Here is an 18,626-nt window from a genome sequence, read left to right on the forward strand (position 1 = left end):
TTGTAAACCTACTTCATTACCACCTATCTTAGTATCATCTGCAAACTTACTAATCCAATTTACCACCCCATCATCCAGATCATTAATATGCATGATAAATGACATTGGACCCAGTACAGATCCCTGAGGCACACCACTAGTCACCGGACTCCAACCTGACAAACAGTTATCCACCACTACTCTCTGGCATCTCCCATCCAGCAACTGTTGAATCCATTTTACTACTTCAATATTAATACCTTCCTAACTAACCTTCCGTGCAGAACCTTGTCAAAGGCCTTACTGAAGTCCATATAGACAACATCCACTGCTTTACCCTCGTCAACTTTCCTCATAACCTCTTTAAAAAATTCAATAAGATTTGTCAAACATGACCTTCCATGCACAAATCCATGTTGACTGTTCCTAATCAGACCCTGCCTATCCAGATAATTATATATATATCATCTCTAAGAATACTTTCCATTAATTGACCCACCACTGACGTCAAACTTACAGGTGATAATTGCTAAGTTTACTCTTAGAGTAAACCCTTTTTAAACAATGGAACTACATGAGCAATATGCCAATCCGGCACCATCCCTGTTTCTAATGACATTTGAAATATTTCTGTCAGAGCCCCTGCTATTTCTACACCAACTTCCCTCAAGGTCTTAGGAAATGTCCTGTCAGGACCCGAAGATTTATCTACTTTTATATTCTTTAAAAGCGCCAGTACGTACTCTTCTTTAATGATCATAGTTTCCATAACTACCCTACTTGTTTCCCTTACCTTACACAATTCAATATCCTTCTCCTTCGTGAATACCGAAGAAAAGAAATTGTTCAAAATCTCCCCCATCTCTTTTGGCTCCACACATAGTTGTCCACTCTGATTCTCTAAGGGATCAATTTTATCCCTCACTATCCTTTTGCTATTAATATAACTGTAGAAACCCTTTGGATTTATTTTCACCTTACTTGCTAAAGCAACCTCATATCTTCTTGTAGCTTTTCTAATTTCTTTCTTAAGATTCTTTTTACATTCTTTATATTCCTCGAGCACCTCATTTACTCCATGCTGCCTATATTTATTGTAGATCTCTCTCTTTTTCCAAACCAAGTTTCCAATATCCCTTGAAAACCCTGGCTGTCTCAAACTTTTAACCTTTCCTTTCAACCTAACAGGAACATAAAGATTCTGTACCCTCAAAATTTTGCCTTTAAATGACCTCCATTTCTTTATTATATCCTTCCCATAAAACAAATTGTTCCAATCCACTCCTAAATCTTGTCGCATCCCCTCAGAGTTAGCCTTGAGCATCTCTTCTATGTTGCCAGGTCTGGAGGACCTGAGTTACAAGGAAAGATTGAATAGGATAGAACTTTAAGGTAAGTTTGGATTGGTACATGCGTGGAGAAGTATGGAGAGCTATGGTCATGGTGCAGGTCCATGGGAGTAAGTGAGTAGGTAGTTTAAATGGTTCGGCATGGACTAGATGGGCTGAATGACTTGTATCTGTGCTGTACTTTTCTATGATTCTATGTTGGATTATTTTTCTGTCTTTTTGCTTGTGTCAAAAAGGGATGTGATGTTGAGGCTCTATAAGGCACCTATGAGACCACACTTGGGAGTATTGTGTGCAGTTTTCGGCTCCTTATTTTAGAAAGGATATACTGACTTTGGAGAGAGTTCAGATAAAATTTATGAGAATGATTCCAGAAATGAGAGGGTTATCATATGAGGAACGTCTGGCAGCACTTGGGCTGTATTCCCTGGAGTTCAGGAGATTGATGGGGGGGATCTCATAGAAACATTCCAAATGTTAAAGGATCTGAACAGATTAGATATTTCCCATGGTAAGGGAGTCTAGGATAAGAGGGCATGACTTCAGGATTGAAGGATGTCTATTTACAATTGAGATGCAGAGACATTACTTTAGTCAGAGGGTGGTAAATCTGTGGAATTTGTTGCCATGAGTGGCTCTGGAGGACGTCATCGGGTGCATTTAAGGCAAAGGTAGATAGGTTCTTGATTAGCCAAGGCATCGAAGGGTATGGGGTGAAGGCAGGGGAGAGGGGATGACTGGAAGAGTTGGATCAGCCCATGATTGAATGATGGAGCAGACTTGATGGGCTGAATGGCCTTATGGTCAATCTCCCACTTTGCATTAAAAAGGTTTTTGTCGGGCAGCACAATGGTGTAACACTATAACAGTGCCAGTGAACAGGTTCAATTCCATTGCTGTCTGAAAGGAGTTTGTGCATTCTCCACAACACTGCACATGAATTCCAGTACCCTCCCAAATTCTAGACATATACAGGTTAGTAGGTTGGATCAGATTAGCTTTCTTTGGTATAAGGTCTCTTTCAGCCTGTAGTTGAGACACACAGCTGGGAAATCAGTGTGCAGACCTAAAAGTGTATGCAGGTCATGACTCTCTGCAGTGCTGTCTACCCTGGGCCCTGAGGTACAAGGGAAGGATTGTCACAACTGCCATTGCCCAGGAAATGTGTGATGGGTCAGTATGGAGTGAGTTTTACTCTGTATCTTACTCTGTGAGTGTGTGATGGGACAGAGTAGAGGGAGTTTTACTCTGTGTCTGACTCTGGGAGTGTGATGGGCCATGTAGAGGGAGTTTCACTCTGTGTCTGACCCTGGGAGTGTGTGATGGGACAGTGTAGAGGGAGTTTCACTCTGTGTCTGACTCTGGGAGTGTGTGATGGGTCAGTGTAGAGGGAGTTTTACTCTGTGTCTGACTCTGGGAGTGTGTGCTGGGTCAGTGTAGAGGGAGCTTCACTCTGTGTTTGACCCTGGGAGTGTGTGATGGGACAGTGTAGAGGGAGCTTCACTCTGTGTCTGACCCTGGGAGTGTGTGATGGGACGGTGTAGAAACATAGAAAATAGGTGCAGGATTAGGCCCTTCAGCTCTTCGAGCCTGCACCGCCATTCACTATGATCATGGCTGATCATCCAACTCAGAACCCTGTACCTGCTTTCTCTCCATACCCCTGATCCCTTTAGCCACAAGGGCCATATCTAACTCCCTCTTAAATATAGCCTATGAACTGGGCTCAACTGTTTCCTGTGGCAGAGAATTCCACAGATTCACCACTCTCTGTGTGAAGAAGTTTTTCCTCACCTCAGTCCTAACTGTGACCCCTCGTTCTGGACTCCCCCAGCATCAGAATCTAGCCTGTCCAATTCCTTTAGAATTTTATACGTTTCAATAAGATCCCCCCTCAATCTTCTAAATTCCAGTGAGTATAAGCCTAGTCGATCCAGTCTTTCTTCATATGAAAGTCCTGCCATCCCAGGAATCAATCTGGGGAACCTTCTTTGTACTCCCTCTATGGCACGAATGTCTTTACTCAAATTATGGGACTGAAACTGCACACAATACTCCAGCTGTGGTCTCACCAAGGCCTTGTACAACTGCAGTAGAGCCTCCCTGCTCAAATCCTCTTGCTATGAATGCCAACATACCATTTGCCTTTTTCACCGCCTGCTGTACCTGCATGCCCACTTTCAATGACTGGTGTACAATGACACCCAGGTCTCGTTGCACCTTCCCTTTTCCAAATCGGCCACCATTCAGATAATAATCTCTTTTCCTGTTCTTGCAACCAAAGTGGATAACCTAACATTTATCCATATTAAATTGCATCTGCCATGAATTAACCCACTCACCTAATCTATCCAATTCATCCTGCATCCTCTTAGCATCCTCCTCACAGCTAACACTGCCACCCAGCTTTGTGTCATCCATAAACTTGGAGATGCTGCATTTAATTCCCTCGTCTAAATCATTAATATATATTGTAAACAACTGAGGTCCCAGCACTGAGCCTTGCAGTACCCCACTAGTCACCACCTGCCATTCTGAAAAGGTCCCGTTTATTCCCACTCTTTGCTTCCTGTTTGCCAACCAATTCTCTATCCACATCAATACCATACCCCCAATACTGTGTGCTTTAAGTTTGCACACCAATCTCCTGTTTGGGACCTTGTGAAAAGCCTTTTGAAAATCCAAATATACCACATCCACTGGTTCTCCCCTATCCACTCTACTAGTTACATCCTCAAAAAATTCTATAAGATTTGGCAGACATGATTTTCCTTTCACAAATCCATCCTGACTTTGTCCGATGATTTCACCTCTTTCCAAATGTGCTGTTATCTCATCTTTGATAACTGACTCGAGGAGATGCTCATGGAGTGAGTACTGTTTCAGATTTGCTCCATAACCTTTACTTTTTTTAACCTATGATCACCCTTATTTAACTTACTTTTACCTACACCAAAAGATTCTTACTACTTTTTTGGACTTATCTTTAAGAGTTTATTGTGAATTTTGAAGAAAGGAATACAGAAATGGCTCTGAGATCTAAAGGGTTAGAACCTGGGAAAGATTCTAACGGGAACGGGAAGAAGAAAAAGACCGATCCTAAGCGCACTGAATTGACTTATGAAATGTTATTGGAGGTTTTAAATGAAAAATTTGAAGAACAATGACAAATTTTCAAACAAGATGTAAAGGCTTTTCAAGATTATATGGATAAGACGGATTCAGTAGTTAACCAGCAGCAAGCTCCAATCGCAACTTTGCAAGAGGACGGTCGGAAGCGAGACTTGATAATCGAAAAACTGGAGTAGAAATTATCTTCGACGATTAAACAGGTGGAAACACTTAAAGCCAAGAGTGTCGACTTTGAGAATCGGTCCAGAAGACAGAACTTACGCATACTTGGTCTCCCGGAAGGTATTGAACAAGGGGACCCCTCGAAGTACTTTGCTCAACTTTTAAAGGATGCATTCCCTTTTGTATTCCCAGACAGTCCTTCATTACTCGATCGCGCTCACAGAATTATGCGTCGATCACCAAGTGCTTCAGCTAAACCACTGGTTGTAATTGTCCGATTTTATTATGTGCATGTTAAAGAGCAACTTATTCGTGTGGCTCGACATGTAGGGATAGTCAAATTCCAAGAATTCAATTTTCGATTAGTGGAGGATTTTAGTCCAGAAGAAATGAAGGCAAGGCTTCTGTTTAAACCTCTGATGTCCAAATGTTATGAGAAAAATCTAAAACCTGCACTCTTATACCCTGCGAAGCTCAGAATCTCGCCTCCCAATGCATCACGGCGTGTTTTCTTTTCTACATCTGAAGCGAGAAGCTTTCTGAATAAGAACTTCCCTACTGCTGCGGATTCTCATCTCTAATAAATGAGTGATTTTGATCGTTGCAAGATGGTTTTTGTTTCCAAAACCAGATTTTGTTTCTGGCTATTGGTTTACTCTATATTTTATATTTTAGTTTAAGTTTTTTTTGAATGTAATCTTTTTATTTTACTTACTTCAATCACTGTACTTTATCTTTGGTCATTATTATTAATCCTTTGAAGGTGAATTTTTTTTTACTAAGATGGCGGTTTCTTCTCTAAAATATTTTTGGCTTTTTTTTTGATTTCGCCATTTTTTTTCTCTCGTCTTCTTCCTATAATGCATTTCTTATCACAGTTTAAATTGTTTTTTGGTTTGTTTGGGTTTTAACCTGATTTATAAGTTACTAGTGATTATATTCTTTTTGTTTTTTTTTAAACTAGCAATTATATTAAGAAGTTTGGTTTTAGAATAGTGATTATTATTTCTTTAGAGTTTGGGTGGATCTTTTTTATCCTTTATATACGGAGTTGCCTTCTGCTGATATAGGGGTAGATTTAGTTTCATTTCTCTTTTTTCCCAGCCTTTTCCTGGCTGGGGAGCATTTTTCTCCTCTTGGGTGGGGGTGGGGGTCTTTTTCTAAATCTTATGTTCTTCACATTAGTTTTTTTTAGTTTTTTCATTTGGGCTGATTTTAAACTACTAAAATGTCCGCGATGTCGTCACTTCCAGGTCTGCCCCTTATTTTTGTTCCTCTTCCGGGTGCATGAGTTCATAATTTGGTTAACCCTTTATATACCAAAGGGTTGATTTCAGAAATATGGTTCAGACCATTAATTTTGTCTCTTGGACTACTAATGGCTTAAACCATCCGATTAAACGGAAAAAGATTATCAAAGTATTCCAAAGACTGAATGCACATATTATTTTTGTACAAGAAACTCATGTGAGGAAAGAGGATAATTATCGCTTTTTTAGGTTTTGGCGGGGTCAACAGTACCATTCCAATTCGAATGCTAAAGTAAAGGGAATTTCAATTTTTATTGACTCCTCTATTGCATTTGTCCAACACGATATTTTTTCAAATCCGAATGGTAGATTTTTGTTAATTACTGGCTTACTTTTTAACAAAAAGGTTGCTATGGTTAATGTTTATGCTCCAAATGTGGATTATCCTGATTTTTTCAGTCCTTATTCACTTCTCTACCTAATCTAAATGAATATAAGTTAATAATGGGTGGTGACTTTAATTGTTGTTTAAATCCTTTGTTAGACAGATCTATATCTACTCAGACTTTACCTAATAAGTCAGCCACTTATATTAACTCTTTTTTGACTGATAATGGAATTTTTGATATTTGAAGATTTCGGCATTCTAAGGACAAAGAGTTTTCATTTTTCTCACATGTTTATCATTCCTACTCAAGAATTGATTATTTTTTTATTGACTCTTGTTTTATTCCATCGGTAAATGGTTGTAATTATGATATTATAGCCATCTCTGACCATGCTCCATTAAAACTTACTATTAAATTTACAGATACAGCTTCTAGTGCTAGACAATGGCGATTTGATTCGACCTTACTGCAAGACCGGATTTTATTAAATTTATGAAGAAACAGATCGATTTCTTCTTTTCAACTAATTCCATGGATGATATTTCTTGCGGAACACTTTGGGACACTTTTAAAGCATATATACGTGGACAGATTATCTCCTACTCCGTTGGTCTGAGAAAACGCATTAAGAAGGAAACTCTTTTATTGGTTGATAAAATTAAAGAGATTGACAAGAAATATTCGACTACTCCTAGTAAGGAGTTTTACAAACAAAGGGTTGAACTTCAAATGGAACATAGTTTATTACTTATATCTTCAATTGAAAATCAATTAATGAAAACCAGATCTGATTTTTATATACATAGTGATAAATTGGGTAAACTGTTAGCTAGTCAATTGAAGAAAGCTTTGGTTAAACGTCAAATTACTAAGATTCGTCAGCAGAATGGGGATCTGACAGTTAACCATGATGAGATAAACAAATCTTTTCAAGATTTTTATACCTCCCTGTATCATTCTGAATTCCCTCATGATTATAATACCATGTGTGATTTTCTTGGGAAATTGAATTTTCCAAAATTATCATCAGATGATCTTTCTTTCAATATTAGAAACTCCTATTACGGATGCAGAAATTAAAGGGGTTATTTCCTCTATGAACTCTGGGAAAGCACCAGGTCCGGATGGGTATACAATAGAATTTTTTAAATGTTTTTCCGCTACTCTTTCTCCTTGGTTATGCAGGGTTTTTGAAGAAGCAATTAGATTGGGTAATCTGCCACAATCTTTTTATAGAGCTTCCATTTCTTTAATATTGAAGAAAGATAAAGACCCTACTGACTGTGCATCCTATAGACCAATATCTTTATTGAATGTAGATTCCAAGATTTTTTTCAAGTTACTGGCATCGAGGCTGGAGAAGGTATTACCTCAAATTATCTCGGAAGATCAAACTGGTTTTATTAAAAATCGCTATTCTTTTTTCAATGTTAGGAGATAATTGAATATTGTTTATACTCCTTCACATAGCACTTCAGAATGTGTCATTTCATTAGATGCGGAGAAAGCATTTGATAGAGTTGAATGGCCACACTTATTTACTGTGCTTGAGAAGTTTAATTTTAGTCCGACATTCATTACCTGGATTAAACTGATATATCATACTCCAGTAGCCTCGGTGCTTACTAACAATCAAAGATTTCCCTTTTTTTTGTTTATTTTAGGGTACTAGACAAGGCTGTCCTCTTAGTCCATTATTATTTGATATTGCTTTAGAACCCTTGGCAATTGCTATCAGAGAATCACTGAACATTTTTGGCATTAATCATGGGACGGATATACATAAGCTATCATTATATGCAGATGATTTATTATTATTTATTTCTGATCCTGAGAAATCCATTCCTGCAGTTATATCATTGTTGGTTCAATTTAGTAATTTTTCTGGGTATAAATTAAATCTTAATAAGAGTGAATTGTTTCTAAATAGACAGGTTCCAATTTATGGAAATTTACCTTTTAAATTAGTTAATGACTCTTATTTACTTAGGGATTAAAATCACTAAAAACTATAAGGACTTATTTAAGGTTAATTTTTTACCCCTAATCGATCAGATTAAATGTTTGTTTACTAAATGGTCACCAGCATCTTTATCTCTGATAGGTCGGATTAATGCTATTAAGATGGTTATTTTACCCAAGTTTTTATATATATTTCAAGCGGTACCAATTTTTATTCCAAAATCTTTTTTTGCTAATGTTGATTCAAAAATTTCCTCATATATATGGCAGAATAAAAATCCTAAATTAGGTAAAAAATATTTACAGAAGGCAAGGAAGGAAGGTGGATTGGCATTGCCTAATTTTAGATTTTATTATTGGGCAGTCAATATCTGATATTTGATATGTTGGTTAAAGGATTGGGATTTATCTTTTAGCCCTCATTGGGTGAGCCTGGAAATTAAATCTGTACAAGGATTTTCATTGGGTTCTATTTTAGGGTCTTCTCTTCCCTTTGCTCTTTCTAAATTGCAGAAACGAATTGACAATCCAATAGTTAAACATACTTTACGTATATGGTTTCAATTTAGGAATTTTTTTGGGTTGACTCAGTTTGTTTTAAATATTCCTATTGTATCCAAATGCTTTTTTTATCCTATTATAGACCAAGCTTATTCAGCTTGGAAGACTAAAGGATTACTACGATTTTCCGATTTATTTTTGGATATTTGTTTTATGTCTTTTGAACAATTATCTAATAAATATAATTTGCCTAGATTTAATTTTTTTTGATATTTACAGATTAGGAATTTCTTAAATACTGTACTTACTACCTTTCCAAATCTTGTGTCTTCAGGTATTTTGGAGAATTTGTTTGAACTAAATCCTTCTTAGAAAGGGCTAATATCAAAACTCTACAATATAATTATGAAGATACATTCAGAGTCCTTCTATAAGATTAAAAATGATTGGGAAAGAGAACTTAACCTTACTATCCCTATTGAGAATTGGGATAAAATTCTTTAATTAGTTAATACATCATCTATATGAGCTAAACATTCATTAATACAGTTTAAGGTTGTGCATAGGGCTCACATGTCCAAGGATAAATTGGCTCATTTTTATTCTTATATAAATCCTATTTGTGACAGATGTCATTCTGAGATAGTGTCTTTAACTCATATGTTCTGGTATTGTCCGCTTTTGAAAAAAATGTTGGAAAGACATTTTTGATATTATTTCCACGGTATTGAACATTGATTTACAACCTCATCCTATTACTGCAATTTTTGGTTTACCAATGATGGACTCACTCCATTTATCCTCTTCTGCTTGTCGAATGATCGCATTTCTTACATTAATGGCTAGAAGATCTATTTTGTTGAACTGGAAAGAAATTAATCCTCCTACCATATTTCATTGGTTTTCTCAAACTATGTTATGCCTAAATTTAGAAAAAATTAGAAGTGTTGTATTTGATACTTCTATTAAAATTGAAAAGATATGGAGACCATTTATTCAATATTTTCATATGATGTAATATGACCCTGTTCCAAGCCTATTTGTTTTTCCAGTTTCGATTTTACATATGTTGAGAGGATCGGATTTGATGACACAGATGATTTTGTATTTTTGTTAGATATTATAAACAGCCTTTTTCATTTTTTCTTTTTCCCTTCTTTCTTTTTTCATTTTTTTCCTTATTAGTTATTAGATTGTTAGATTAATTTTTTGCATAATTTTTTTTCTTTTTCTTTTTTCTATTTTTAAAAAATATATATTATGATATACCTAGGTTTGCCTTGTTTATTTGTTACTTGTATTGTCCATGCTTTTGGAAGACTCATTTATACTGTAACTATTGCTTATGTATTCTTTCATGTTCAGTTGAAATGTGTATGTTTGTAATCCCATTACCTATGTATCAATTTTATTATGTTGATATTAATAATAATAATAATAACAATAATAATAAAAAGATTGAAAAAGAAAAAGAAAGATAACTGACTCTAGCATTTTCCCCACCACCGATGTCAGGCTAACCGGTCTATAACTCCCCGGTTTATCTCTCCCTCATTTTTTAAAAAGTGGGGTTACATTAGCCACCCTCCAATCCTCGGGAACTAATCCAGAATCTAAGGAGTTTTGAAAAATTATCACTAATGCATCCACTATTTCTTGGGCTACTTCCTTATGCGCTCTGGGATGCAGACCATCTGGCCCTGGGGATTTATCTGCCTTTAATCCCTTCAATTTAGACAGATAGACAGACATACTTTATTGATCCTGAGGGAAATTGGGGTTCGTTACAGCCGCACCAACCAAGAATGGTTTATATAGCAATATAAGACCATAAATAATTAAATAATAAGTTAATCATGCCAAGCGGAAGTACATCCAGGACCAGCCTATTGGCGCAGGGTGTCTGACACTCTGAGGGAGGAGTTGTAAAGTTTGATGGCCACAGGTAGGATGCTCCTATGATGACTTCCTATGATGCTCAGTGTTACATCTCAGTGGAATGAGTCTCTGGCTGAATGTACTCCTGTGCCTAACCAGTACATTATGGAGTGGATGGGAGACATTGTCCAAGATGGCATGCAACTTAGACAGCATCTTCTTTTCAGATACCACTGTCAGAGAGTCCATTTCCAACCCCACAACATCACTGGCCTTATGAATGAGTTTGTTGATTCTGTTGGTGTCTGCTATCCTCAGCCTGCTGCCCCAGCACACAACAGCAAACACGATAGCACTGGCCACCACAGCCTCATAGAACATCCTCAGCACCGTCCGGCAGATGTTAAAGGAACTCGGTCTCCTCAGGAAATAGAGAAGGCTCTGACCCTTCTTGTAGACAGCCTCAGTGTTCTTTGACCAGTCCAGTTTATTGTCCATTCGTATCCCCAGGTATTTGTAATCCTCCACCATGTCTACACTGACCCCTTGGATGGAAACAGGGGTCACCAGTGCCTTAGCCCTCCTCAGGTCCACCACCAGCTCCCTAGTCTTTTTCACATTAAGCTAACACCACTTCCCTACTAACATGTATTGGATCAGTTCCTCCATCTCACTAGACCCTCAGTCCCCTACTATTTCTGGAAGATTATTTATGTCCTTCTTAGTGAAGACAGAACCAAAGTAGTTATTCAATTGGTCTGCCATGTCCTTGTTCCCCATGATCAATTCACCTGTTTCTGACTGCAAGGGACCTACATTTGTCTTAACCAATCTTTTTCTTTTCACATATCTATAAAAGCTTTTACAGTCATTTTTTTATGTTCCCTGCCAGCTTTCTCTCAATCTTTTTTCCCTTTCCTAATTAAGCCCTTTATCCTCCTCTGCTGGACTCTGACTTTCTCCCAGTCCTCAGGTGTGCCGCTTTTTCTGGCTAATTTGTATGTTTCTTCCTTGGAATTGACACTATCCCTAATTTCCCTTGTCAGCCACGGGTGCACTACCTTCCCTGGTTTATTCTTTTGCCAAACTGGAATGAACACTTGTTGTAGTTCATCCACACGATCTTTAAATGCTTGCCATTGTATATCCACCGTCAACCCTTTAAGTATCATTTGCCAGTCTATCTTAGCTAATTCACATCTCAAAGTTACCCTTCTTTAAGGTCAGAACCTTGGTTTCAGAATTAACTATGTCACTCTCCATCTTAATGAAGAATATTATGGTCACACTTACCCAAGGGGCCTCGCACAACAAGATTGCTAACTAACCCTTCCTCATTGCTCAACACCCAATCTAGAATAGCCTGATCTCTAGTTGGTTCCTCGACACATTGGTTCAGAAAATCATCCTGTATATATTCCAAGAAATCCTCTTCCTCAGCACCCTTACCAATTTGGTTCACCCAATCTATATGTAGATTGAAGTCACCCATTATAACTACTGTTTCTTTATTGCACACATTTCTAATTTCCTGTTTAATGCTATTCCCAACCTCACTACTATTGTTAGGTGGCCTGTACACAACTCCCACCAGCATTTTCTGCCCCTTAGTGTTATGCAGCTCTACCCATATCAATTCCACATCCTCCAGGCTAATGTCCTTCCTTTCTATTGTGTTAATCTCCTCTCTAACCAGCAACGCTACCCCACCTCCTTTTCTTTCCTGTCTATCCCTCCTGAATATTGAGCTCCCATCCTTAGTCACCCTGGAGCCATGTCTCTGTGATCCCAACTATATCATATTCATTAATAACTATCTGCACATTCAATTCATCCACCTTGTTACGAATGCTCCTCGCATTGACACACAAAGCCTTCAGGCTTGTTTTTACAACACTCTTAGCCAGGCATGGGCAAACTATGGCCCGCGGGCCATATGCGGCCCGTTAAGCTTTTTAATCCGGCCCACAGAACTTGATGAAATTATATTAATAAACCTTGTTAACGTTTTTTTCCCCGCAATTCTGGAGTTTTCCCAATAGATGACGCACTCTATATACATTGACCTTTGTTGAGGTGCAGCGTATTACTCCACATTTGCGCTTTACTCTTTGTTCGGCTCGACCTATTTGTGTGAACAGGCGTTCAGCGTCATGAACATCAACAAAGCCAGCCACAGATCCAAGTTAACTGACCAACACCTCAGATCCATCCTGAGAATTGCCACAACAAAACTAAATCCAGACTTTGATGCGCTGGCTAAAAAGGGAGACACTGTTCCCACTGAAATTAAAAATGTTTCTTCGTTGTGTTATGTAAAAAATGCATTTGAAAATATTTTTTTCAATAAGCCTTACATGTTACATGTCATTTCTGTTAAGTGATGGACATGAGTAGTGCGCAGGTGCACGTACGTTCTCAAAATAAAAAATGCGCTCCAGATCAAATAACGCGCTCCGCATACTGGCGTGCTGTCATTGTTCTGTCTTTGTGCTGGTCGTTGTTGAGTTTTGGCACAGGGGACAATTGAATAAGAAGGAGCAGGACAAGTAGACCTGCATCTCCTACCGTTTTTGAAATAAAGACAGTCAGGCGGAGAGTGATGATGATAATATCTTGAAGGATAACAGAATTTTCAGTGCTTTAAAATAATAACTACTATTAAAAAAAGCTGTATTTTATTCATTTAATTTTCAGTGTTTTAAAAGTCATTTCAATAAATAGCTAAATACCATGGGACTTCAAAGACAGATATTTTGTTGTAATGCATTTGTTCATTTTCAATTGAAATTAAAGCACATGTTTTCTACATATCCCATGATATTTTATTTTCTCTTATGAGGTGTGTTACCAAAACACTCCGTCCATCTGCTCCTGGTCCGGCCCCCCTGTCAAATTTTAGAACCCTTTGTGGCCCACAAGTCAAAAATTTTGCCCACCCCTGCTCTTAACCCTTATACAATTATGTTGAAAAGTGGTCCTTCTTGCCCTGGATTTGCCTGCCTGCCACTTTTACTTTTCACCTTACTACTTTTTGCTTCTACCCTCATTTTACACCCCTCTGTCTCTCTGCACATGTTCCCATCCACCTGCCACATTAGTTTAAATCCTCCTGAACAGCAGTAGCAAACGCTCCCCCTAGGACATTGGTTCCAGTCCAATCCAGGTGCAGACTGTCCTGTTTATACCGGTCCCACCTCCTCCAGAACTGGTTCCAATGCCCCAGAAATTTGAATCCCTCCCCTTTGCACCATTTTTTAAGCCACGTATTCATCTGAAATATCCTCCTATTTCTACTCTGACTAGCACGTGGCACTGGTAGTAATCTAGAGATTATTACCTTTGTGGTCCTACTTTTTAGTTTATCTCCTAACTCCCTAAATTCACCTTGTAGGACTCATCCTACATATTACCTATAACGTTGGTACCTACGTGCACCACAACCACTGGCTGTTCACCCTCCCACTCCAGATTGTCCTGCAGCCACTCAGGGACATCCTTGACCCTTGCACCAGTGAGGCAACATACCATCCTGGAGTCACATTTGCAGCTGCAGAAATGCCTATCTATTCCCCTTACAATCAAATCCCCTATCACTATAGCTCTCCCACTCCTTTTCTTTCCCTCCTGTGCCGCAGAGCCACCCATGGTGCAATGAACTCGGCTGCTGCTGCCTTCCCCTGATGAGACATCTCCCCCAACAGTATCCAAAACAGTATATCTGTTTAGGAGGGCGATGACCTCAGGGGACTCCTGTACTACCTGCCTACTGGTATGCTGTCTAGTGGCCACCCTTCCCTTTCTGCCTGTGTAGCCTTTACCTGCAGCGTGGCCAACTCACTGAACGTGCTATTCACGACTTTCTCAGCATCGCGGATACTCCAGTATGAATCCAATCGCAGCTCCAGACCCTCAATATGGTCTGCCAGAAGCTGCAGTTGGACACACTTCCTGCACACATAGTCGTCAGGGACACTGGAAGGATCCCTGATTTTCCACATGCTGCAGGATGAACAAACCACGAGGCCGATCTCAGCTGACATGACCTACCCAATATGTTGCCTCAACTTTTGAAATGTTCTCCTTTTAAAGGAACTTACCCAGCCTAACCTCACTTGGAGTGAAGCTCGTCCTCAGCCTCTGCTTGACGAAGCCTCTTGAGACAAAGCCTTCCTACTCTGTCTCCCTCTACTCCGTCACCCGCTCCATCAAACTGCTCTCTTTTAAATACCCCCGCTGCCTCACGGTCCGACTTACACGCGCTTGCGCAGTCGTGCCCCCTGTTAAACTGCTGAAGAAAATTTAAGGCTCCCGTAGAGGGAGCTTCACTCTGTGTCTGACCTTGGGAATGGGATCTCTGTATCTAAGCTGGCCAATTAACCTGCAAACCAGCACATCTTTGGGATGGGAGAGGAATCTAAAGAAACACACATGTGTAGCACTTACCCAACAGGCTGGTATACGTCTAGGGGAAAAGGAGATCCAGCCACTCACCAACCCCACCTCCCCTTCACGCAGGTGCTGGGGGAATGAAGTTTATACCATGCGCACACACACAATATCAAACTCACACCAGATACCGTTATGGAATACACTTTAAAGATTTTACTAAATGAGTACTATGCAATGCAGTATATATGAAGGAAAAGAAAATAAAGTAAAAGGCACCAACTTATCAAAGTTCAGTCAGTTTAGTGCACATCGTTGGAGCTCAACCATCGAACCATTTGACCCCTCGTCACTTTCCTTCGGCCTCCACGTCCTCGCACCTGGGACCATCTGGGTGGTCGACCGAGCAGTGCAGCGCACGTCCACCTTCCTCGGCATCTTCTTCCCGACTCCCCTGAAAAGACCGCGAAAACCCCCAAGCTCCCAGCCTCACAAGACAAAATAACATTCCCCATTGGTTAACAAATGAATACAATCCCGATATCAGCAAGTCTGAAGCTAAGTAACTGCGAGAGAAAGCACTTATCATACAGAGAAGCATTCCTACTCTTAACAAAACAAAGAAGCCATTTTGATTAACATGAACAGTACATTGTACAGACGTTTACAGGGAGAATGTGACACACACACACACACCCCCGCACCCCCACCCCCCAGCTCTCTGGCATTGTGAGGTAGCAGCTGTACCTGCTGCTCCATCCTTTGACCCTAGTACCTGCCACATGCATGCACCTTCATTTCCTGTGCCAGTGTAGAGCCTCCGAGAAACTGGTTGACCATGGTGTCTGTCACAGGGAATTTCTTTGGGATCTCCGTGCACCTCTCGATCAAGCAGGGATTGCAACCATTTTTGAACTGGTACCCAAAGAACCAGTCTTCCTTCCAATGTTTTGCCACGTAGACTGGTAAAAAATGGAAATGGAATTGGGGGGGGGGGGGGGGGGAGAGGTAGAGAGAAAGGAGCAATAAGAAGAAACTTATCACATGAATAATGATCTCCAGTAGTAAAATGCCTTCTGCTAGGTTGTTCTGTGACCTTAAAAGTACATAGAGATGGTGAACACCCTCTGCCCTTCCTTGATCATTGGTGAGCTGTTGGTTTCTGTTTGTTTGCTTGAAAAATTTCCAAGCTCCCATTAGCCTCTTTGTGTAGCATCCTTTGCAATTTATGTACAAAACCTCCAAAGGCGGTGTTATTGAATGCTCTGATGATGCCAAGGTGTGTGGTGGGGTGATTGGGCAGTCTGTGGGGCGAGGGGGGTGGGGGAATAGACAGTCAATCTTTCAAGTTGAGACACATGCTGTCCAGATGAAGGGTCGTGGTCCAAAACGTTGACAGTCCATTTCCCTCCACAGCTGCTACCTGAACCACTGAGTTCCACCCACAGACTGTAGCCCCAGAATCTACCACCTTATCTTTGCAGGAGCCAGCAAGAGGATGTCTGAGGCTACAAAGAAATACAGGCAGCTTACATGAGTGATCAAAGATCTAGCAATGAAGTTTAATGCTCAAATTTGATGGGGGCAAAATTTAAAGAGAAACATGTTACCCGAACAGTGAAAGATTGCAAACTTTGAAGTTGGTAAATTAGTTTCTAACTGCCACATGTACTGAAGTATAGTAAAATGTCAGAGTTGTATTCCATCCACACAGATCGTTTCACCACCTCAGTGTATTGAGGTAGTTCAAGGGAAAACATAGAGCAGAGTGAAAAATAAAACATTCTTCTTCTATTCCCCACTCTGGCCTCTTACTGCTTCTCCTCACCTGCCCAACACTTCCCCTGGTGCCTTGCTCCTTCCCTTTCTCCCATGGTCCACTCTCCTCTCTTATCAGATTCCTTCTTCTTCATTCCGTTACCTTGCCCACCCACCTGATTTCACGTATCACCTTCTATATAATCCTTCTTCCCCTCCCTACCTTTTCTATTCTGGCATCTTCCCCTTCCTTTCCAGAGACAGGGAGACATGGGAAGGCAGAGAGAGCCAAAGAGGAAGAAACAAAGAAACTGAACTCTTTCTGTCAGGGGATTCAAAGTTTCTTCCTGAAATGGTGGGGGCAATAGGAATGTTTGAAAAGGTTGAAGGGAGATATTTGATAAAGCAAATGGGTGAAGGCTACAATGTGATGAGAGGTGATGTTATTAAATGGAGGGACTAAAATTGGGGCTTCTCTCACTGCCCCTCCCCCCATTTACTGAAACCTCACTTCCTGTGACATCACACACTCATAGCCAAAGAGTCATACAGCAGGGAAACAGGCCATTTGGCCCATCTGGTCCATGTTGACCACAATTCCCATCTAAGATCCATTTGCCCATATTTAGTTCATATCCCTCTCAAGCTGACAATAAGTTGGACTCTTGAGCTCACAATCTATACCCTTATTGTCTACCTGCACTGCACTCTCTCTGTAGCTGTTGCACTTTATTCTGCATTGTTATTGTTTTACCTTGTTCTACCTGAATGCACTGTACAAGGATTTGATCTGCATAAACAGTATGCAAGCCAAGGTTTTAATTATAGCTTAGTACATTTGACAATAATAAACCAACACACACATTTTTATTTTTAATTGTTGTTAATGTACTTGCCTCTACCCCTTTCTCTGACAGCTCATTCCATATATGGATCACCCTCTGGGTAATGAAGTTGTTTCTCTGGTCACTATTAAATCTCTCCACCTCCCACCTTCAACTTATCCCTCCAGTTCCTGATTTCCCAACACTGGGGGATAAGCTTTGTGCATTCACCCTGTCTGTACCCAATCTTTCAAAGTTCAAAGTAAATTTATTATCAAAGTACTTGTATGTCACCATATGCAAGCCTGAGATTCATTTACTTGCTGGCAGTTTCAAGAGATCCTTAATAGAGTGATAACCATAATAGAATCAATAAAAGACCACACCAAACCACTCCAGTGACATCACAGGATGATTTGCCACAATATTGAACATTATCTCCACCCATTCAGGCCCAACGCGCTTGAATTTCCTTCTCACACTGCTATCAGTGTAAAGGGTCAGGATGAGGGCAATGTGGGAACTACTCCCACACATGGGGCAGAGGTATTGGGCAGATGTTGAAGTGATGTACTCCTCAGACATGCCCACAGTGTCTCGGTGTGCTCCTGATGAATGGTTTTGAGGTTGTCAATACCAGCCTTCCTCCAAACAACTCTTCCAAGAGGCCATGTAACTACACTTTATGGGCTGTGTATGAGGGAATAGTTAGAATAATTGAGGAGCATGGTCAAAGGTCAGTGCAACATCATGAAGTGGTGGGGGGTGGGGTGGTGGTAGGTGCCAAGCTGACTTTGCACCAGGGCTCTAATGGTGAAGTTTTATATCTTTAACCAGTGATCGACCATGAAAGACAAACCAGGTGGACCCAAGTCCGGAGGAGACCAGAGACAAGGATAGAATCCTCACTTGTTGGTTTGTCAGTAGGGAGCACAGGCTACAGCTTGAGAAGCACTACTCACCAGGGTAGGTAAACTCAAGGCTGAACAAAAATGAATGAAAGAGGGAACTTAAATAGACAAACAAAACAAGGCACGGGCGCACTGATAACTA

General features: G+C 40.0%; 1 protein-coding gene across 1 annotated transcript in view; it reads right to left on the reverse strand.

Moving 5' to 3' along the window:
* LOC132396950 (polyunsaturated fatty acid 5-lipoxygenase-like) overlaps window positions 1–18,626 on the reverse strand; it is a 118,067-nt gene that overhangs the window by 89,948 nt on the left and 9,493 nt on the right. The window contains exon 6 of the mRNA XM_059975114.1: window positions 15,784–15,953. Coding sequence (XP_059831097.1) covers window positions 15,784–15,953 — 170 coding nt within the window. The remainder of the gene's footprint in view (window positions 1–15,783; window positions 15,954–18,626) is intronic.

This window comes from Hypanus sabinus, chromosome 7 (assembly GCF_030144855.1).
Source record: "Hypanus sabinus isolate sHypSab1 chromosome 7, sHypSab1.hap1, whole genome shotgun sequence".
NCBI lineage: Eukaryota > Metazoa > Chordata > Chondrichthyes > Myliobatiformes > Dasyatidae > Hypanus > Hypanus sabinus.